The sequence below is a fragment of the Lissotriton helveticus genome, chromosome 11 (genome assembly GCF_964261635.1).
Source record: "Lissotriton helveticus chromosome 11, aLisHel1.1, whole genome shotgun sequence".
NCBI lineage: Eukaryota > Metazoa > Chordata > Amphibia > Caudata > Salamandridae > Lissotriton > Lissotriton helveticus.
Genome location: NC_136072.1, coordinates 1,126,440,754 through 1,126,464,467, shown reverse-complemented (window position 1 = coordinate 1,126,464,467; position 23,714 = coordinate 1,126,440,754). Strand labels below are relative to the sequence as shown.

The following is a 23,714-nucleotide window of genomic DNA, read 5'->3' as shown; positions in this document are numbered from 1 at the left end:
TTCTACACTCCTGAACACCCACATATTACACGACACACTAGCTCTGGTTTATTGGGGAGGGAATTTTACCTGCACTCACGATCTCGATATGGATCGCTCATGTCCCCCACTCTCCGAAGCGCAATCAATAGTGCTAGCACAGGGCCTACAGCAGTGGTCAACTAGCTTACAGATACATGAGGCCTGGAGGGGGATACATCCCTACATTAGGGAGTATTCACATTATTCTGGATTAAATAATTTACATACCCGAATTGATATGATATATGGTTCCCATGAGGCCGTTACCAGGGCAACCCATGCAGAGCATTTAGGGTGCACATTGTCAGGCCACAGCCCCCTGCAGCTGCGACTGGCATGGGAAATGTGCAGACCAAGAATTCCACCATGGCGGTTCCTTGTAGAAGCACTTAAAGTTACACCACTATGTACCTCTCTCTCTAAATGTATTGTCTCCTATTTCCAAGACAACAAAGGAACTGCCTCAAATTTATGGATCAAGTGGGACGCATTTAAGGTTGTGTTGAATGGCAAATGGTCAAAGCAATTTATGGCACTAACATGACCCTACACAAAGAAATAGAGAAGCTGGAGTCAGAGATCAGGTGACTGGAGCAAGGGACTCCTGATACTCCATCAGCAGCAACACATCTAGCAAAGACCTAATCAAACTACAGGGAAACACTAGAACACCTCAGAGTCGAAGATTATAGAGAACACATGGCCAGGCGGCATGCGGAAGGGGTTAAGTCTGGCAGGGCACTAGCATGGTTACTATGCACAGACACACCTAGAAATTCAATATTGGCTATCAAAGCTGGCACTGGACATCATGTCAACACACAGATTGAGATAAATAATGCTTTCTACACATACTATGCCACCTTATATAGTGCACCTCAGGAAAATGACGCCTCGGACTTGCAGTCCTTCTCGAAGGACATTACACTTCCTCAGGACCCACCAGCAATGCTAACAGAGCTTGAGTCCCCTATCATGGTAATTGAGATAGAAAATGTCATCCAACAAATGCCGAAAGGTAAGACCCTGGAGTTTTATAGAAACGTCTGATCTCGACTTTCATCCCCCAGCAGCAAAAAGTGTACACGGAAGCATATAATGCAGGCACACTGCCCTCCTCACTTCGAGAAGCAATATAGGTAGTGCTCCTCATACCGGGCAAAGACTCATTATTACTTGGATCATATCATCCATTATCCCTATTAAACGCAGACTATAAGATCCTGGGGCAAATATTAGCTGATAGAGTAATAGAGATAGCCCAGCTGTTAGTGCATTCGGACCAAAATGGCCTCAAACCAAATAGGAACACTTTCTTGAATTTGCAAGGCTGTTCATGCTGATGGATTGAGCAAAAACAGGTGAGACACAACGTTGGTTAGCATCTCTAGATATTGAGAAAGCATTCGATACCCTGGACTAGCACGCTAAAGACTAGGGCCTCCCTTTTTGAAGTGGGTAACCTTATTGTATAATGCTCCTACTGCAAGAGAACGGACTGGTGCCATCATATGCGACCGTTTAAATTTGAACGAAGCACCCATCAAGGATGCCCCCTTTTACCAATTGCATTGGCAATAGAGCCACTCACTTGTGCGCAACGCCGGCGAGCACTGAATTGGGGAATAAGGGCATATGACCGATGGCATGCGGTCTCATCCTTCGTAGACGATGAACTGATATACCTATGCGTTTGTGCAGCAGACCTACCAGAGCTGATGTTGCTTTTGGAGCAATTTGGAGAGGTATCAGGGCTGAAGGTTAAATGGGACATGTCGCTCTTATTCCCAATGACATACTTAACTCCTGAACAGAGGGGTGGTACCCCCAGTCAGGCTGCTTCCCGAGTCCTATGATTCTTTTCAGTATTTGGGGGTCCAAGTGTATCATTCTCCCACGGATCTGCTAGATTGGAACTTGGGTAGGGCATTCACGCGCGCTAGATCCTCCCTGCTATTCTAGACAGAGCTACTTCTCTCACCCATGGGTCGCATCGCCACCTCTAAAATGCTATTATTGCCAAGACTAATGTATTTTTTGCAGATTTCCCTCTACAAGTACCCCAGAGGTTATTTGGCAACTTGAGATCGGTGCCAGCAGCTCCTATATGGGGCAAGAACAGGAAGCGGGTCTCTCTCAAGAAATTATACTCGCCAATATCAGAAGGGGGTTTGGGAGCCCTGAACTATGAATATTACAATGCAGCTGCTTAGTTGCAGTGGCCAACGAGATGGTTAGCTGGCCAAAATACATCAGAATTCAGAAAAGGGGCAACTCCGACTCACCCAACTGGGGTCTTGGAGTGGTTGATGGGCGCAGACACCGTGATACCGAAAAGAACAGGCAATCTCCTGATGGCTACTGCTGGACTTTGCTAGCGCCAGTACTTGTATAGAAAAAAAAACTCCCCCTTATGCCCCAGGACTGCTCCTGGGGGTGATACTGAGATATGCAATGCAACGCCACAGAATGGAGGCAATGAACTGGGCCAATGCAGAACTTACCACATGGGGTAACATGTTCATAGATTACATTTTATATACATTTGACGGCCTAGTAGATGATTATGGGTTAACTTGCTACTATATGCCTCATTAGCGAATCAGTTGTGAGTCGTATGAAAAAAACACCAGAACCAGAGGTGCCTAGACTCCTCCAAACCCTCCTAACACAAGGTACTGCCAACCGCGCAGTCACAATGCTATACAGCTCAATACCCCAGGATGAGACTCCCCCGACTCTATGGGCCTACTGGGATGAGGAGTTCTCAACCACACTGACAGACAAGCAGTGGGAACAATGCCTAGGGGTTCCAAAAGTCATCTCAATAAATGCAAGGCGTAAATACACCCAGTTTAACTGTCTACATCAAACTTATTTAACCCCCCACAGAATAGTCAAGATGTACCCGGAAGCGGCAGATATCTGCCCGCGATGCACTGCCACAATGGCCGCATTCATGAATAAGGTATGGTCATGTCTGAAAATAGTTGAGTACTTGACAGAACAAGCTGAAATATTGACAGAGGCCACAGGCATGCTAGTACCGATAAATGGACAACATTTTTTATTAGGGATTACTAAGCGTTCATCAAAACGTAAATCACTGAATACATTTTTAGACTTGGCTCTGGTGGTCGCTAAGCGAAGACTAGCTATGTGTTGGAAGGCACGTCTGCCTCCCCCGACCCTTTTTGGCTACAAGATTTGCATAGAGCCCTCATGGCCGAACTAGCGATCTCCCGGAAATTAATCCTGGGTATCGCGAATATGACTAACACTCGCGACTAGAGGACATATCTTACTGCCATAGAGGCTAAATTGGGTGGTATCCCAATTGCAGTATATGATGCCCCGACAGAACGCTACACAGGCACAACTGGGTAACGCTCTCCATATGAAAGGCCCAAGGCTGGAAATCGGATACCCCTCCAATACGTGGTTCTCTCCCCTTCCGCCATCCGACTGCACCATCGACATCCCTCCGGGAATTAAAATGAATACAACAGATGTTTAGGGTCTACACACATAAATCCCTAGCAAGGGTTTTTGACGAGGGGTTTGTGATACAATGACAGTGGAATAATACATGGGTTGTAGCATAGTAGAGATCTAGCTTCTATTGTCTACCCCCAATATTTACTTTTTTTATTATGGTGAATGTTGTTTATGTCACTAAACAGATATATCTTGGAATGCAGGAGAATGGGAGTAATTCCCACCCTAGGTTGAGAACACCAGTGTATATATAAACAGATTCTACAAACTGCATGGTAACTGTGCTATACATTTGTACTGTTGCAACTTGAAATAATAAGTTGAGTTGCTGTGCTATTGTGCTACATCTCGCAAAATTGTATTCAAAACTGATGTATATTGATGAAAATACAATTAAGAAATATCCACGAAAAAAAAAGAAGTAACAGAATCGTGAATGGGTCCGACCACGGTGTAACTAATGTATGTAAGTTGCAACGACCACATGGGATCCAGTATACACACAAACATACATCAGAAGCCTCCTTAACACAACACTTCTATCATGCTCACCTCTGCGCAGCCGTTCAGCATCAGAACGGATACCTCCTGCTTCTGTACCTCTCCATAGTACCACTGGGGTACCTCTCTAGACACTGCACCTGCCAGCATCCTTCATGGTCACAGATGTATGAACCTGCATGCATCTCAGGGAGCAGTAAGAGTGATTTTGGCCAGACTAGGAGCAGTGAAAAGCTAGTTAAGTGCAATGATAGTCAAGATTGGTCAGTTTAGTCATCCACGCACGCAGTGTCCTGTAGCGCTCACTGGCATCATCTCTCTCCTGATACTTACACATGGATCCCCTAGCCCAGCTACTCGAACAACACCAGGCAAACTGCCAAAGAAGAGCAGAGGACACACACATTCAATTCTGGCTAGAGAAGCGACCCGAGCATCCTACCAGCATCACCTCATGCTTGGACCATGCACTCCATGGGATTGAGGCAGACTTTCTCTGCATCAACAGAGCCAAAACTGTGACCTTAAATTTGGAAAAAGTGAATTGGTCACACTATCCTTCAACCTGTCCCAAAGGTTTGGTATCACTTAGACAACCCCACAAGAAGCCAGCAAGCATAAGTTACTTGCATTCCAAATTCTGCATCACAGACATCTCCATCAAAGTCGCAAATGTTAGAATGATTGGCAAGTGGTGGGAAACCCAGAACTTAAACTTTTCATAACTGAAAACGTGCAAGTGTACACCTGGTAATATGTAGTGCAGGCAGCCACAGCAGCCTTTCTGAGGTCACATTTCCCTCCATTTTCTGAAGTGTTTGAAGTCCAAGGAAGTGAAAATTATTGCACAGTGATCACACAGCAGCAAAATGCCTAGTGTTGTTGCTAAGAAAACCCCATGAAAATCTGAACAAAAAGAAGGAAAACACGGCCAAATAGGCAGCACTATAAATAAAAATATAAATAGTTCCTTTAAGGAGCAAGCCACTTCCCTCTCCCTGCATGCCTTGCATTGACAGTTCTATTTAAAAGGCTCAGTGGAGATGTTTCCTACTGTGAGTTCTACTATTCAAAAGCTGGGCACTGGGGAAGCCGGGTGGTTATTTACGACTTCAATGAAGGCGACTACAACGCAGAATTTGAATACAAATAAGCAACTTTTCCTCCTGCCCTGTACTATCTTTATTGATGGTTAGAAATTCTAGAATAGAGTAGAAAGCGGTATCAGGAGATAAGAGTTCCAGACCACACCAATAAAGAGGTTTGCATCTGATAATTCTAAGCGAAAAAGGTTCTTCAAAGAAGCTTGACTTTATGGGTTTCCGGAGTAGAGTGCTGCTGCCCAAAGAAAAGGCGCTTCAACATCCTATCAGGGGTAACAAGCGCTATATAAATATAAAACTTTTGTCCTCTTCTATCCTTCCGAATCCAAATAACGGACTAACCTATCCACCACTTTAATTACTTTCATATTTCACTATACTAATTCAACACTAATCCTTTATGGGTCCCGGAGTAGTGTGCTACTCACCGAAAAAGCGCTTCGACGCCTAGTCAGGGGTAGTAAGCGCTATATAAATGCAATTACAATTATAATACAATACAATACAAAGGATCCTGTTTTGGGTCTGAGTCTAAACAGTATTATCTGGTAAAGATATGCAGAGAAGTCCAAGTAAAGGAGTTGCATAGCTCGTTTAGTGGGGCATTCCTTATCAACACTGCCATAGCTGCTTTCCCCCAAGCGACATGAACCTCAGGGTTTCCTGCTAATGGTCTGTTTACTATCAATTAATGTTTATTCATGTATAATTAATTAAAACCTTTGCATGAAGCATCATACAAATGACAAAATACAAGCTTTGCGCAGATTTATGCACAATAGCATGACGGATCGTGACGGATATATGACTGTTAGCAAGTATTTAAAATGGCTAAGTAAAGAATCAGTCTGATTTCAGTCATAGGTGTTCGATATTTTGTTATCAATGGCTATCCATTGATGCATTCGAAAAATAATAATGTTACATACTTTATCAGGAGTAATCCTAAACATCAACAAAAACTCGACTTTCAAACAAAGGAAATGCAACAGCGACACTGAGAGGCCAAGCAGAAGACTGCAGGCCATAGTCCGTAGCAAGGACAGCATCACCATAATGTTCTCATCATTGAAATTAACTTTGGGGCTTCAATACGAATACAACAAGACGCTTCTATGCACCAGCACCGAGAGACTAAATCAGGTAATCAGCATTTTTTGTAGGTCAACAACAAAATGTCCCAAGGGCGGACCAAGATAGCCGCACCTCACTGCGCCTGTCCGCGCATGGACCGCTCCCAACGCCAGACCCCCTGGCCCCCGCGAGCTCCACAGGACCAGACCCCGCTACGACGCAAACACTCTCCATGCACTCAAAGACAGCCGAAACTTCACCTGCTTCCAGGCCTCCCCAAAGAGCACCCACGGACAATTCACCTGCCGTTGCTGCAGCTTCTCCAGCCAGCGCACACCAGCACGCCCTGCCCATCCCAACACGGCAGGCCATAACAATCTCAGCTACATACTGCGCAACACCCCCACTCAGTCCACAAGCAGGCCGTCAAACTCTGGGACCTGCTCGACTCTTCCACCCCGCACGTCGCCTTCCTGATGGAAACCTTGATAAACACCTCCTCTGCACCGGACACAGCCATAGCCATACCCGACGGCTAAAAGATCACACGCAGAGACCGGAACAACAACAAACCTGGAGGAGGAATCACCATCATCCACAGGGACACCATCAGAGTCTCCACCAGCACCGAACACGCCCTCAACATGGCCCAACACCTACACTTCCAGATCCACGTCAACAACACCACCATCCTCAGTAGAACCCTCGTCTACAGACCCCCAGGCTCCCGACCACAGTTCAGCGAATCCATCACTGACCTCATCAGCACGCACGCCATCGCCTCCACAGACTACATCCTCCTCGGAGACCTGAACTTTCACCTAGAGGACGCCAACGACAACAACTCCATAACAGTGATCGACAACCTCGCCAACCTCGGACTCAAACAACTTGTCACAACACCCACCCACTCTGCTAGACACACGCTCCACCCCATCATCTCCGCCAGCAACCATGTCACCTTCAGCCACACCACTGAACTCCACGGAACCGACTACCACTGCATTTTATTTATTGTACTTGTAGAGCGCGCTATCACCTCAAGAGGCATCTTGGCGCTGGCAGTCACAAAAGCAGAGAGGAAAGGCGGTTGGAGGCGGCTGAAGATTAAGGCAAGCGTGGAAAAAGCCAAGTTTTTAGCTGCCTTCTAAAAGCAGGCAGGTAATCAATCTGCCTGAGTTCCATGGGCAGAGAATTCCACAGCTTAGCCGCAGCCACACTAAATGATCTGCCTCCAGCTTTAGATCTTTTAAACCTAGGGACAGCCACCACCCTGGCCAGGGAGGAGCGCAGATTACGGGCCGGTACATACCATGAAAACATCCGTTGAAGGCAAGCCGGACCCAGCCAATGAAGGGCTTTGAAGGTCAGACACAAGGACTTAAAGGTCACCCTCTCCCTCACTGGGAGCCAATGTAGCTGTGCCAAAGCCATAGCAGAAGAGGATCTCGGAGGCCAACCTAAGGCCAGTATGGCAGCTGCAGACTGAAGTCTCTGAAGCCTATCCAAAAGATAGCTCGGGGACTCCAGCAGAAGGGCGTTGCAGTAATCTAACCTGCTTAGCACAGTGCAACGTACCACCTCTATCCGTGCCATAGGTGGTAACAGGGGCAGGATTTTTCTCAGAGGGCGAATGATTGCCATGCAGCTAGCTACCACCTTAGAGACCTGCACCTCCAAGGAGAGATCACTCTTGAACATGACACCCAGGTTCCGAACTACCCTCACCGGCTGGACCAATGAGGTGAAGTCCTTCGGCCAGAAGTTGTCAGGTAAGGAAGAACTTATCCTAGGCCGAGGGCAATAAAGCACCTCGGTCTTCCCGGAGTTAAATTGCAACGAATTGGCTTCCAGCCATTCTGCCGTGGCTCGCATGCAGCTGTGGAATTCCTCCAAGGAGGTAAAATCATTCCCCTCCAAGGACAGAATCAGCTGTGTGTCATCAGCGTAGTAGACAGTTTCGATCTTAAAATGTTTGATGACCGCTATTAAGGGCTTCATATAGATGTTGAAAAGAACTGGGCTAACTGCCGAGCCCTGTGGAACGCCATGCGAGACAGCGGAGAAGGCCGATTGAAAGGGCGGAAGGGATACAGCCTGTTCCCTCCCTTGAAGAAAGGACTCAAACCATCGTAGGGCATTCCCCACAACTCCAACATCTCTCAGCCTGCCCAATAGAATATCATGGTTCACAGTGTCGAAGGCGACAGACAGGTCAAGCAGGATCAAAACCCCTGCCTGTCGCCTGTCTGCCCGCCAACAAAGCTCGTCCAGTACGGTCACCAGGGCCGTCTCGGTGCCATGAGCTGGACGAAAGCCAAATTGCGCTTTGTCCGGGAGCTTATGCTGTTCGAGATGTTTAGAGAGGGTACCTGCCACCACCCGTGGATCCATTTCTCCTTTGAGAAACACACCGCACACAACAAACCGCAATGCATCCCACCGCGCAGCTGGAAAAATAGTCACCGAAGACCAGCTCATCACCGCACTCGCCCAAGGCCCTCCCGAGCCCTCCGAGACCAACGCAGCAGCCCACAACAGAGCATGGATCGACGACTGCGCCATCACCCTGGCCCCATTGAGGAAACCCTTCAACAGACACACCAACACCAGAGCCATCTGGTTCAACGACGACCTCCAGAACACCAAGCATACCTGCAGAAAACTTGAGAAGCAATGGCGCTAGGACCAGACACCAGACAACCATGCAGCCCTCAGGAACGCCAGACGCATACACCACCAGCTCATCAGATCCGCCAAAAAAACCTCCTTCAAGGAACGCTTAGACAACAATACACACAACAGTAAAGAGCTCTTCAACATCGTGAAAGAAATCTCCACCCCCAGCTCCAGCGCCAACGACATCCGACCGTCACAAGAACTCTGCGACTCCCTGGCAACCTTATTCCACCACAAGATTACAGACAACTACAACAGCTTTGATACCCAGATGCAAACGGCAGACACCGACACCCCAGAATCTACACCCACCAAATGCACCGACCTGCTGCTCTCCTGGAACAACGTCAATGATGAAGAAACCGCCAAAATCATGAAACCATCCACTCCGGCTCACCCTCCGACTCCTGCCCCCACCACATCTTCAACAAGGCAAGTACCATCATCGCACCCCAACTTCAAAAGTTCATCAACAGCTCCTTTGAGACTCCACCTTCCCAGGGAGCTGTAAACACGCCGAAAACAACACACTCCTCAAAAAACCCAAGGCGGACCCAAAGGACCTCAAGAACTTCCGACCCATCTCCCTGCTCCCGTTCCCGGCAAAAGTAATTGAAAAGACAGCCAACAGACAACTGACCCTCTTCCTGGAGGAGAACAACATACTGGACTCCCCCCAATCGGGCTTCCGCAGCAACCACAGCACTGAAACCGCCCTCATCGCCGCCACTGACGACATCAGTGCCATACTAGACAAGGGCAAGACCGCGGCCCTCATCCTCCTGGACCTCTCGGCCGCTTTTGACACCATCTGTCACCACACCCTTCGCGCCTCCACGATGTGGGGAACCGAGGCAAAACCCTGGACTGGATCACCTTCCTCACCGGCAAAACCCAGAGAGTCCGCCTCCCCCTGTACCGTTCCGAAGCCACCACGATCACCTGCGGCGTACCCCAAGGATCATCCCTCAGCCTAACCCTCTTTAACATCTACATGGCTCCACTCACCATCATCGTCCGACAACACCACCTCAACATCATCTCGTACGCCGAAGACACACAGCTGATTCTCTTTCTCACCAAAGACCCGACCATCGCCAAATCCAACCTCCACATGGGAAAGAAGGCTGTCGCAGAATGGATGAAGACCAGCCGCCTGAAACTGAACTTGGACAAGACTGACGTCCTCATTCTCGGATCCACCCCCTCCGCATGGGATGACTCCTGGTGGCCTACTGCGCTGGGAGCTGCCCCGACACCCACAAACCACTCAAGCAATCTGGTGTTCATCCTGGACTCAACGCTCACCATGACCCAGCAAGTCAATTCTGTCTCCTCCTCCTGCTTCAACATCCCCCGCAATGCTCTAGAAAATCTACAGATGGATCCCCACCGAAACCATGAGAACCGTCACCCAGGCGCTCGTCAGCAGCAGGCTGGACTACGGCAACGCACTCTACGCAGGAATCCCGGCTACACTCCAGAAGAGACTCCAGCGCATACAGAACGACTACGCACGCCTCGTCCTCGGACTCGCCCGCCACAGCCACATCACCACCCACCTACGAGACCTACACTGGCTCCCGGTCAACAAGAGGATCACCTTCAGGCTCCTCACCCACGCGCACAAAGCTCTCCACAACGCCGGACCAGTATACCTCAACGAACGACTGTCCTTCTACACCCCGAACCGGCAATTGCGCTCCACCGACCTCGCCCTCAGCACCGTCCAAAGCATCCGTCGAACGACCACTGGCAGCAGATCCTTCTCCTACCTCGCCGCAAAGACATGGAATACCCTCCCAACCCAGCTACGCAAGACCCAGGACCTGCTGACCTTCAGGAGACACCTCAAGACATGACTGTTCGACCAGTATCTGCCTTCCCTCCCCCCTGCCCATAGCGCCTTGAGAACCTTACGGGTGAGTAGAACACTCTACAAATGTATTGATTGATTGATTGACTGCTAAGTTCCCTTAGTGATGATTTAGAGAGGTGTGCACATACAGCTCCTGCATCTGCCGCTGTTAGGTGCAAACTGCAACGCAGATCAGATACGAAGTGAATATGGAGAGGTGCACCACCAGATTGTCTTTTTCCAATAATGAGTACCGACCAGATTCCTTTACGATTAGAATTCCTTCTACTTTCAGCCTTGTTGAAGTTCAAACTGTATTGAACGAAACGCGTTGGCTGGAACCCATTTTATGATGTCATTAAAATAAAGGAATTCTAATCGTAAAGAAATCGGAAATCATTATTGGAAAAAGACAATCTGGTGGTGCACCTCTCCATACACACACAGCATTTTTTGTATGTCTATCTTTGATATAAATGTGCTCACTTATTATGACAATATTGTCTTCTCCCTAGTACAGAATGGCGGTCAGTGAGCTGTATACTAGTATGTAATCAGAGAAATTGATGAAATCAATCTGAGTGTATCTTTAATTTGCTATATTAAAATTCAATAAAAATGTTTGGAAGGAAAAAAGAAATGGAGACCTTAGCTAGAAACCCCCTCCATGCCAAACAGAGCAGTACTCACTGAAGAGCTGCACAGCCGCATTGCGCATGGCCCAGCAGGGCGACACCAGAGCATTCAGGGACAGGACCACCATGGGTGTCACGAAAGGCAGCAGCGCCACCGCCAAACTGGAACTGCGGACCAGGGTCTGGAGGACATGCACAGCGGAGACCTATGGGTAGAGAATGGGATAAAGATTGGATGGACCACGGCGTGACGTGCAAAGCAGGACACTAGAGAGGGAGGAACCTGCTCTGCTACAGATGCCCCCTTGAATTAAGAGTACAGCACAGACCCCAGGAGACAAAACCCAGCGAGGTTCAGAGGCGCCCCTGAATCACAAGGACAGCACACATCCCCGGGGAATGACCCCAGTGGGGTTCATAGGGGCCCCTGGCTCACAAACACAGCACAGACCCCGGGGAATGAACCAAGTGGGGTTCAGAGGCGCCCCTGGCTCACAAACACAGCACAGACCCCGGGGAATGAACCCAGCGGGGTTCAGAGGCGCCCCTGGATCACAAACACAGCACAGACCCCGGGGAATGAACCCAGTGGGGTTCAGAGGCGCCTTTGAATCACAAGGACAGCACAGACCCCGGGGAATGAACCCAGTGGGGTTCAGAGGCGCCTTTGAATCACAAGGACAGCACAGACCCCGGGTAATGAACCCAGTGGGGTTCAGAGGCGCCTTTGAATCACAAGGACAGCACAGACCCCGGGTAATGAACCCAGTGGGGTTCAGAGGCGCCCCTGGATCACAAACACAGCACAGACCCCGGGGAATGAACCCAGTGGGGTTCAGAGGCGCCTTTGAATCACACACACAGCACAGACCCCAGGGAACAGACCAAGCGAGGTTCAGAGGCGCCCCATAATCACAAGGACAGCACAGACCCCGGGGAACGGACCCAGCGGGGTACAGAGGAGCCCCTGAATCACAAGGACGGCACAGACCGCAGGGGACGGACCCAGTGAGGGTGAGAGGCGCCCCTGAATCACAAGGACAGGACAGAATCCCCCGGGGACGACCCCAGTGAGGGTGAGAGGCGCCCCTGAATCACAAGGACAGCACAGACCCCGGGCAAGGAACCCAGTGGGGTTCAGAGGCGCCCCTGGATCACAAACACAACACAGACCCCAGGGAATGAACCCAGTGGGGTTCAGAGGCGTCTTTGAATCACAAACACAGCACAGACCCCAGGGAACAGACCAAGCGAGGTTCAGGGGCGCCCCATAATCACAAGGACAGCACAGACCCCGGGGAACGGACGCAGCGGGGTACAGAGGTGCCCCATGATCACAAGGACAGCACAGACCCCGGGGAACGGACCCAGCGGGGTACAGAGGCGCCCCTGGATCACAAACACAACACAGACCCCAGGGAATGAACCCAGTGGGGTTCAGAGGCGTCTTTGAATCACAAACACAGCACAGACCCCAGGGAACAGACCAAGCGAGGTTCAGAGGCGCCCCATAATCACAAGGACAGCACAGACCCCGGGGAACGGACCCAGCGGGGTACAGAGGAGCCCCTGAATCACAAGGACGGCACAGACCGCAGGGGACGGACCCAGTGAGGGTGAGAGGCGCCCCTGAATCACAAGGACAGGACAGAATCCCCCGGGGACGACCCCAGTGAGGGTGAGAGGCGCCCCTGAATCACAAGGACAGCACAGACCCCGGGCAATGAACCCAGTGGGGTTCAGAGGCGCCCCTGGATCACAAACACAACACAGACCCCAGGGAATGAACCCAGTGGGGTTCAGAGGCGTCTTTGAATCACAAACACAGCACAGACCCCAGGGAACAGACCAAGCGAGGTTCAGAGGCGCCCCATAATCACAAGGACAGCACAGACCCCGGGGAACGGACCCAGCGGGGTACAGAGGTGCCCCATGATCACAAGGACAGCACAGACCCCGGGGAACGGACCCAGCGGGGTACAGAGGTGCCCCATGATCACAAGGACAGCACAGACCCCGGGGAACAGACCCAGTGAGGGTGAGAGGCGCCCCTGAATCACAAGGACAGGACAGAATCCCCCGGGGACGACCCCAGTGAGGGTGAGAAGCGCCCCTGAATCACAAGGACAGCACAGACCCCGGGGAATGAACCCAGTGGGGTTCAGAGGCGCCCCTGGATCACAAACACAGCAGAGACCCCGGGGAATGAACCCAGTGGGGTTCAGAGGCGTCTTTGAATCACAAGGACAGCACAGACCCCAGGGGACGGACCCAGTGAGGTTCAGAGGCACCCCTGAATCACAAGGACAGCACAGACCCCAGGGGACAGACTCAGTGAGGTTCAGAGGCACCCCTGAATCACGAGGACAGCACAGACCCCTGGGAACGGACCCAGCGGGGTACAGAGGCACCCCTGAATCCCAAGGACAGCACAGATCCCCCCAGGAAAGAACCGAGTGGGGTACAGAGGCACCCCTGAATCACAAAGACAGCACAGATCCCCCCCAGGAAAGGACTCAATGGCGTACAGAGGCGCCCCTAAATCACGAAGACAGCACAGATACCCCCCAGGAAATGACTCAATGGCGTACAGAGGCGCCCCTGAATCACGAAGACAGCACAGATACCCCCCAGGAAATGACTCAATGGCGTACAGAGGCGCCCCTGAATCACGAAGACAGCACAGACCTCAGGGGATGGACGCAGTGAGGTTCAGAGGCGTCTTTGAATCACAAACACAGCACAGACCCCAGGGGAAGGACCCAGTGAGGGTGAGAGGCGACTCTGGATCACAAGGACAGCACAGACCCCAGGGGACGGACCCAGTGAGGTACAGAGGCGCCCCTGAATCACAAGGACAGCACAGACCCCAGGGGAACGGGCCCAGTGAGGGTCAGCCCCACCCGCTGGTGTAGCGCCAATCTTTGAAGAAGTCCCTCAGGCAGGTTCTGAAGTATCCTTGGGTAACACTGACGGAAGAGATCAGATGGGAAACACAAACAGAGATTTATCACCAATGTCAGCGAGAGCCCTTCAAAAGGCGATTGTCTTGATTAACCCAAGGGGACAGGTCCACTCCAACAACAATTTGCTGCTATTCCTCCAAACCCCCACACAAGGCACCCTCCTTCTTACTCAGGGCCTTGAATCACAAAAGAGCAAGGAAAAAAAGTCATAAGGAACTGGCATAGGCCTAACTCTATGTTTCAGGTACATTTCTGACTTTTTAGGATCCACAAAGAAACCCATGATTCATTCTGGGACATATGACTGGTGCAGATTCCAAGGAGTACATACATGTGCATTCACTGATACACACAATCTGAACCCATTTTTTTTTTTTTTTTGTGGGTTTCTGCTAATACATGCATTTGTATTAAAACAGGAACAATAGAAAGATGTGTTGTGGCCTTTCTATAAAGACTGTTTTTGGTTTAATCAGAGAATGTTTCTTGTTAGTGAATATAATCACTGTATATAAATATTAATGAAGATCCCATGTTTCTCAAAGACATTTTAGAAGACCAGCTACCGTAATGGTAGTTTGCCAAGTTTAATTGGGCATCTGAAATTTCTAGAAGGCACAGTATATATTGTTAAAACTAAGGTGAAAATCTCCAAATGAACTATCAACTTAGGTTTGGAAAGGAGTTTTTCCGCAGTCCCATAAGCTGTTGTGCCATCACCTCTGAACACTGCCATGAATGAATAAATGAATGAAAGAGATGGACACACACAGCCGCCTCACCTGAGGAAGGTCCACGGTCTCATCCCAGTCTGTAGGTAGGGTTCTGCTGGCCAGTGCCAGTGATGTCTTAATGCATTGCGCCAAAAGAGGGCGGGATGCAGCAACATCCTCCGCAGACACTATCCCCAAGATCAGCATGGGAAAGCCAGCCGCCCGGCGAGTGATGGAGCTCGGACGGTGCTCCTGCAGCAGGTCCAGCGCCTAGAAGACAGCAGTGAAGAACTTCAAGCTTGAGACCGGCTCTTGAGGGTGCAGACATGGACAGACGTGACAGCGTCAGATGGAAAGGACATGAGCATGCAAGGCAAGATTTACTCTATCGAATGTAATACATGGTTGTCGTAAAAAGTAGTGTAGGGTGTCTGCAAAGATGAAATGTAACCCAAGGCATTCTACGGTGACTCCTAGAATGTAAATGGAGTTAGTAGCTTCCCTAGGCACTGTGCGAGCTAAGAAGTGTATTCCCAATGAAACTACTTACTTGGTTTTATTAGACTGGCAATAACTGTGAGTGTCACAGTCAACGCTGCACATCAAGGCTATGGCACTAGAAAGCAATCATCAGCCAACAAAGTTTGAAGAGACACAGGTCTCTGCAAAGTTCTTGGGGTTATGAGATGTGGGGGAGAACTAAGAGACATGTCAGACAGGAGTGTAATGGTAGCTTTATCTGATGGCATGGAATAAATCCTGTCACTAGTACACACTTTACAAGGCCAGGAGACATTAACACTGCCAGAATGTAGGGACTCCATGCATCTGATGGATGAGAGGCGGGGGCCAGATAAATGTCAAGTTGTTTCAGAATATTATAGGAAGAGATGCAATCACCAGTCAAGCTCATGAGAGAATTATCTGTGCGCCATCGCCCTAGGGTTACCAATCTGTAACACGTCTGCTTATTTCCCCATTACACCTAAAGGCACACAGTGAAATTGCTGGCATTTAACTGCTTAAGGCATATGCATCCCATGGGACAAGTGTTGGGCCTGGCACATGAGTCAACTTGTGGGCCTCACAGCAACATGTTCAACATGCACTTTGGCAGGTGATTGGATGGGGAGTACCGCGGCGACACCGCCTGCATACGCTGCACATGAACTGCAAAGCAACCAAATACTAGGATGTGTAAACTACACAGTTGAGGGCAGACAGCTATGACAATACCCCAAAGCAAGCATGTCACACAGGCCACTGGGCAAGCACTAATGCTAGAGCCAGGAGGGATAGCAGCACAGTATGATGCCAAAACTCAATATCACTCCTTTACAGGCTTCTACTGACACCAAGAAAAAAGGTGAGCATCTACGTGCCTACATTGATAGAAGCCATATTAACTGTTAATGTTTATCTTTAATTATTTATTTTTATTCTGGCATGTTTACTTTTAATTTTTTCGTTTCAGCTTATTTTGGTCTCATTCGTTATGGGCTAGCCAGGACATTAATATAATTGAGACATGTGTCTCTCAGATGTGTGTATATGGCACTTATATAGCGCGAATCTAAACAAAAGGAAGCAAAGCGATGTACGTGGTCAAAGGCAAGCTTAAAGGTTGTGAGTAATAGTAGGAGGAGGCGAACTGTTGATGGTTATTGCATTGTAATGTAGTGTTAAAGAGTGCATCATCAACTCTTTCCTAAATTGGAGCTATGTTGGGCGGTCTTGATGTATATGGTGTTCCAGATCCTGGGTGCATAGATGGAAAAGACCTGTTGTCTTGTTTTTTTTTTATATTTACACTTCTTAGTCTGCAGGCTCATGGTGTTCTGGTTTGAGGTGTTCTGGGAACCATCAGAGATGGTGAGCTTGTCTGTAAGATAAGTGGGGATGCTGGTTGTGATGGCTTTGCAAATGATGGCGCTAGTTTTAAAGATGGTGCGTCTGGCAAGATTAGTCAACTGAGTTTCATCAGTAATGCTAGCAAGAATAGCCAATGGAGTTCCATCAGGGTGGGCATAATGCTGGCAAGATTAGGCAATGGAGTTCCATCAGGGTGGGCGTAATGCTGGCACGATTAGGCCATGGAGTTCCATCAGGGTGGGCGTAATGCTGGCAAGATTAGGCCATGGAGTTCCATCAGGGTGGGCGTAATGCTGGCAAGATTAGGCAATGGAGTTCCATCAGGGTGGGCGTAATGCTGGCACGATTAGGCAATGGAGTTCCATCAGGGTGGGCGTAATGCTGGCAAGATTAGGCAATGGAGTTCCATCAGGGTGGGCGTAATGCTGGCAAGATTAGGCAATGGAGTTCCATCCGGGTGGGCGTAATGCTGGCAAGATTAGGCAATGGAGTTCCATCAGGGTGGGCGTAATGCTGGCAAGATTAGGCAATGGAGTTCCATCCGGGTGGGCGTAATGCTGGCAAGATTAGGCAATGGAGTTCCATCCGGGTGGGCGTAATGCTGGCAAGATTAGGTAATGGAGTTTCATCAGGGTGGGCGTAATGCTGGCAAGATTAGGCAATGGAGTTCCATCAGGGTGGGGGTGATGTGATCATATTTCTTCAGGCCCAGGATGGAAAGTGCTGCGGCTTGTAGGCTGCCCCTAAGGGGTGCCTGAGTGGAGTCTGGGAGGCCTTAAACTACAGAATTACTACCAAGAGTTCAAGAGCTTACACAGCAGTTTTGAAGTCACGCCCTGGAAGAAAAGGTTTGACCGTCTTTAAAAGAGAGAGCAGGTACCAGGCTTGCATTGTTTTTTGGCAATATGTTCCTTGAAGGAGAGACTGGTGTCAAGGGTGAATCCAAACGATTTGTTATTCGGTCAGAGTCAGAGTACGAGCCCATCAAGGTTCATGTCATTGCACCAGGTTTTTAATGTATCTTGGTTTGTTTCTATCAGAGAATAATTATATGATTGACCTTGTGTAAAAACAATTTCTTTTTACAAATTCTTGTAACTCTACATTTTTCTTTGGGGCGTCCTCCTCACCATAGGTTCAAAGTGCAGCATACTTCCTTTCTGCCATCAACTGGAGATCACAGTCATTTGAGAGCTTATCTCCAGTCAGTGGTTGTTCTCTTCAGTTCAGCCCCTTGTAGCTTGAACTACAGCTATATGTGGTCAGGGTCCCATTTGAAGCTGTACATATTTTTGTATGGCTAAAGTTTCCGGTTCAGCCTTTTTGAGACCCTCTGCAGCCAGTTACACAGATTGAAAATGTGTGAAACCTTCCTCAGTATTTTCAGTACCACAGACCCTTTACGGCCGCATAGGTCCGCACCACAGTCCTGGCTCAAGCAGACCCTGTCCACCAATGTCCCCAGTATATGGTCAATTCGTCCAGGGAGACTGTATGGAAGTGTAGAGTTAAGTCCCTCATACTTTTCCGCCATCATAAAATGTGAGGATGACTGCACGGTTCCAGGTAGTCTTGTGGAAGTACCAAAGAGCATGTGGTGGCATAGTCATTGACAGATGGCTAATTAGCATCTGTTGTACAAGATCTAAGTGTAGGATGACATTGAATATGTTACCTGCTGCCATCCTCACTCTCAACAGCAGCAAAAGGCCAAGGATTTAACAAACACTACTATACGAAAAACACATAATATAACAAAATGTGCATGCAGCCACCCTTCTCGTAAGTTTTTCCTTCAAAACCCGAAACCAATAGAATTTCAATGTGTCTCTCAACAATCACATTATCCTCTGCCTCAAGCGCTCTGCCCTCCAGCACTTTGAAAGAGATGTGGGTCGGGCAATGTGCCCGTTTTACTGTTTAGTCCCTCATTTAAAACCAGGCAAAAGCATCCTCCCCACCAAGGTTTAAGGCATGACACTTCTTGCCCTAGTGGGGGGTCGATTTATCCCTGGTCAGAAGGGCAAACAGGCTCTAGTAGAAGGCGGCAGGATGTTGTGGCTACAGAGGGTTGGCAGCTTCAATCAGGGCCATCCCAAAAGATCCAAGGGCAGCCCTGGGAACCGCCGCTTTGGTGCCCATCTGCTAATATGATCCTTCCTCATGTTTTAAACCAAGGCCTTGCTCATCATCAATACCTGAATAACTGGTTAGAGACCAAGGGATGTATGTGCCAAGCAGTAAAATAAGGTCATGCTTTTTGTCATGGCCTCCTCTATCACTAGTGAGCATGTTTCTCGTACAAGGACTCTGTGCTTCACCCAAGTGGCTATCAGAATGGGTTCTTGTGCATTTGCACTGCTTAAGTTAAATCGTGCTTGAGTACCTCAATCAGCATGCGCCGTGGAATCAATCGTAACCCGCGATCTGAGTGGCTCAGCAAAGTGCAGCAGAACTGTGTAAACCCAAGGCTGCAACCTTCCACTGCTCCCTGAAAGAGAGAAATCAAATTATACAAGAGAGAGTCGCAACACATGCAAGAAGACTAGCATTCCCACTGCCCCCCAATAACAGAAAAGGTATACAGGTATACGCAGGCCATAAGCCTCCTCTGCTCCCTGAAAGAGAGCAATCAAATTATGAAAGAAAAAACACATGTAAGGAGACTAGCATTCTACTGCCCCCCAATAACAGAAAAGGTATACAAGGGCTATAACCTTGCACCGCTCCCTGAAGGAGAACAATCAAATTATACAAGAGAGAATCACAATATATACAAGGAGCTAAACATTCCACTGCTCCCCAATAACAGAAAAGGTATACAAGTATACACAGGCAGTAACCCTCCATATATACCAGGAGGCTAACAGTCTGTCTCCCGCATGACACACAAATGTGTATAGGGGCTGTAAAGAAGTACTATACCCTACATAATATCAACACAGTGCATCTCTGTAACCTTCGCCACCTCCCTACAGGCCTAAATCGACGTGCACAGGGACTGTAACTATCGATTGTCCCTCTACAAGACAAAACTAAGTTCTACAGGACTCAAACCTTCCACTGCTGCAAGAACAAAGTGTATGGAGGTAGTGGCCTTACACCTTTCTCTATAGGAACAAAGTGAACAGGGCTGACCTCTTCCGCAGATCACTTTAAGACCAGTACAATATTCTGTCCCCCTGAATGACCCGAGAAAATAACCGCCTTAGCGGATGTACACTTCCACCCAGCTCAAGTGCATGAAACTTTAAGTTCCTACCATTCCCTAGAGAAGATCAAAGGAAACATGGGCAGCAAACTACCATTCATTCCTGTAAGACAAGAACAAGCAATACAAGGGGCCTGTGCCCTTCCCCCACCTTCAATGGCTCAATGAATCAGTGCTGTGCAGCCACACCTGTAGTAAGGCCTGCCCTTTTGATAGGCAGGTCTCAGACTCTGCAATAATGCGGGCTCTTCTTACCCAATGTCGACACTGCAGGAGGACATTCCGAAAGAGGCCAGCCACGGTCTCCAAGGCGCCCCCTGGAAGCAGCGGCTCAGCACCAGCTGGGGGCGCTAACGTCAGGGTCTTCTGCACAAGGGATCCCAGCAGCAGCCCTATCTCCTGGAAGACCACAGACAAAACAACATTATCATGCTAGAAAAAGAGCTTCAGGAACCACAATGTATGCTTACCTGTACAATATGACGCTGCAGTCACAGTATTCAACACTTAACCTGTGCTCAAGTTCAGTAGTGCAGAGCCTGGCTAAGGGAGAGACACTCCCAATAGATCCCATGAAACTTTCTTCCAGGTAACCCTGTATAAGACGAAGAAGCCTACGGATAACAACCTGCTGCTTACATGGTGGCCTTTGCTCTACTTCCATGGTACAGACTGACCCACAACCTGTTTCTGACCCACAACCTGTTCTTATCACAAGAGCGGGACAAAGACACTTCAAAAGAGGTGCCCATTTTACATGTTTAGCTAGAGATTTGTATGTCAATCAATCAATCAATCATTACATTTAGAGAGCGCACTACTCACCCGTGAGGGTCTCAAGGCGCTGAAGGGGGGTGGGGCAGGGGGGGGGGGTCGCTACTGCTTGAATAGCCAGGTCTTGAGGTGTTTTCTGAAGGTGAGATGGTCCTGGGTCAGTCGTAGGTGCGCGGGGAAGGAGTTCCATGTTTTGGCTGCCAGGTAGGAGAAGGATCTTTCTCCGGTGGTGGTGGTTCTGCGAATTCGTGGGACGGTGGCGAAGCTGGCGGAGCGGAGCTGGCGGGTGGGGATGTAGAACGAGAGGCGGTTGTTGAGGTATTCAGGGCCCTTGTCGTGTAGCGCTTTGTGTGCGTGGGTGAGGAGCCTGAACGTGATCCTCTTGCAGACGGGGAGCCATTGCAGGTTTCTCAGGTGGGCGGATATGTGGCTGTGGCGAGGGATGTCGAGGATGAGTCGTGCGGATGCGTTCTGTATGTGTTGAAGTTGTGTCTGAAGTTTGGCTGTGGTTCCTTCATATAGGGCGTTTCCGTCGTCCAGTCGGCTGGTAACGAGGGCCTGGGTGACGGTTTTTCTGGTTTCGGTGGGGATCCAACGGAAGATTTTTCGGAGCACCAGTGGGATACATTAGTGTAGAAGGGGTGCCATGGCCCAAAAGTAAAGAAGGAAAATGAGCCACTGGGTAGGAAAAGACAGCCATAAATGGGGGTATGCCCCCCAATGTCCCCCAATCGACAGGTCCTGATGCCACAGCACCTGCTGCATTAATGTCAGCTATGTCTCTGACGTGCGGGCAGCGTCGGATGCTATATATGCTTTGGACCCTGCACGGTAGGGGTTACAACTGAATGTTACATATAAGACAGAACATCTCAACTTCCACGTTTCTACCTGAAATGATAAAGAACTAAAAGAAAACAAATCATGAGTCAACAATACCACATATTAGAAACAGAGATAATTATTATTCTGTAGCAATAGATAATGTTACCTTTAAGGTGACAGCCACTCCTCCATAGAGTCGCTTCTATTTACAATCTATGAATAAACTACACCTTCTGCTGAGGAAGGAAACAATCCGCACAATAAAGGCGGTAAGCCTTCAAGGCACTGCAGGTCACTGCCACTGTCACTTTCCAATGCCTGGTAGTAGCGGTGACTTTGAGCAGATAGCAGGGATGAGGGCAGGAGCGAGCCTACAGGAACAGGAGCGAGCCTGCAAACCAGGAGTAACAAAGGTACCGGAGCGAGCCTACAGTCCAGGAGTAACCAGGGGACAGGAGCGAGCCTGCAAGCCAGGAGTAACAAAGGTACCGGAGCGAGCCTACAGTCCAGGAGTAACCAAGGGACAGGAGCGAGCCTGCAAACCAGGAGTAACAAAGGTACAGGAGAGAAGCGAGCCTGCAGACCAGGAGTAACAAAGGTACAGGAGAGAAGCGAGCCTGCAGACCAGGAGTAACAAAGGTACATGAGCGAGCCTACAGACCAGGAGGAACCAGAAGTAACAAAGGTACAGGCGCGAGCCTGCAGACCAGGAGTAACCAGGGGACAGGAGCGAGCCTGCAAACCAGGAGTAACAAAGGTACAGGAGCGAGCCTGCAGACCAAGAGGAACCAGAAGTAACAAAGGTACAGGAGCGAGCCTGCAGACCAGGAGTAACAAAGGTACAGGAGCGAGCCTGCAGACCAGGAGTAACCAGGGGACAGGAGCGAGCCTGCAGACCAGGAGTAACCAGGGGACAGGAGCGAGCCTGCAGACCAGGAGTAACCAGGGGACAGGAGCGAGCCTGCAAACCAGGAGTAACAAAGGTACAGATTCCTGGATATGGAGAAAGCCTTCGACTCTGTCGAGTGGCCTTTCATGTCCAGAGTACTTAGGAAACTGGGATTGGGTGAGCCCTTTTTACAAATGATAGGCGCCTTGTACTACAAACCAAAGGCCAGGCTGCGAATTGGCGATACGGTCACGGAGGCGTTTGGGATTGGCAGGGGCACTCGACAGGGCTGCCCGCTCTCGCCGTTGTTATACGCTCTAGTAGCGGAACCCCTAGCGTGTGCGCTCCGAGAGTACCACAGCCATGAAGGTATTAATTTCCCCACGTACAGGATATGCATATCCACGTACGCTGACGACACGCTCTTGTATGTCCGGGACCCAAAGCTTAACCTCGCGCCAGTTCTGAGGGAGGTAGTGCAATTTGGGGCACTATCTGGTCTAAAGGTAAATTGGTCTAAATCGGTGGCATTCCCGCTGACGCCTGTGACAAAGGAATTTGTCATGGACTACCCACTGCAGTGGTCGGAGGATCCGGTCAGGTATTTAGGCATTAAACTACACCCAGACCCGGAGGTGTTGATCAGGGAAAATTACGGAGTGGCTTACATGAAACTGGTAGACGATGTAGACAGATGGTGTAGGCTGCCGCTGTCCCTTGCGGGCCGTATTGCGCTCATGAAAATGCTAGTGCTCCCGAGATTCTTGTTTCTCTTTTGCACCCTTCCGGTGGTACTGTCTAAGGCATTTTTTAAAACGCTGACTCAGACCCTCACGAGACTGGCATGGGGAGGTAAGCAACCGAGGGTTAAGTGGCAAGTCCTGACTCTCCCATATGACCAAGGCGGCCTGGGGGCCCCGGACATGGAACAGTACTACAGGGCCGCGCAAGCAATGCACTTGCACACTTGGATACATGGGGAAGGTAATGTTCCTCATGTGATTCTAGAGACGCTCTTCACAAAACCCCTCCATCCAGCGGCTACGGTGTTCGAACCGGCCACGCGACGGGTCGGCGCTCTGGACTCTATTAAGA

At 49.4% G+C, this 23,714-nt stretch overlaps 1 protein-coding gene across 1 annotated transcript in view; it reads right to left on the bottom strand.

Moving 5' to 3' along the window:
- LOC144792699 (tRNA (32-2'-O)-methyltransferase regulator THADA-like) overlaps positions 1–23,714 on the bottom strand; it is a 194,070-nt gene that overhangs the window by 67,277 nt on the left and 103,079 nt on the right. The window contains exons 19-22 of the mRNA XM_078667856.1: positions 20,387–20,530; positions 19,307–19,411; positions 15,118–15,318; positions 11,425–11,575 (exon numbers count right to left, since the gene is read on the bottom strand). Coding sequence (XP_078523982.1) covers positions 11,425–11,575; positions 15,118–15,318; positions 19,307–19,411; positions 20,387–20,530 — 601 coding nt within the window. The remainder of the gene's footprint in view (positions 1–11,424; positions 11,576–15,117; positions 15,319–19,306; positions 19,412–20,386; positions 20,531–23,714) is intronic.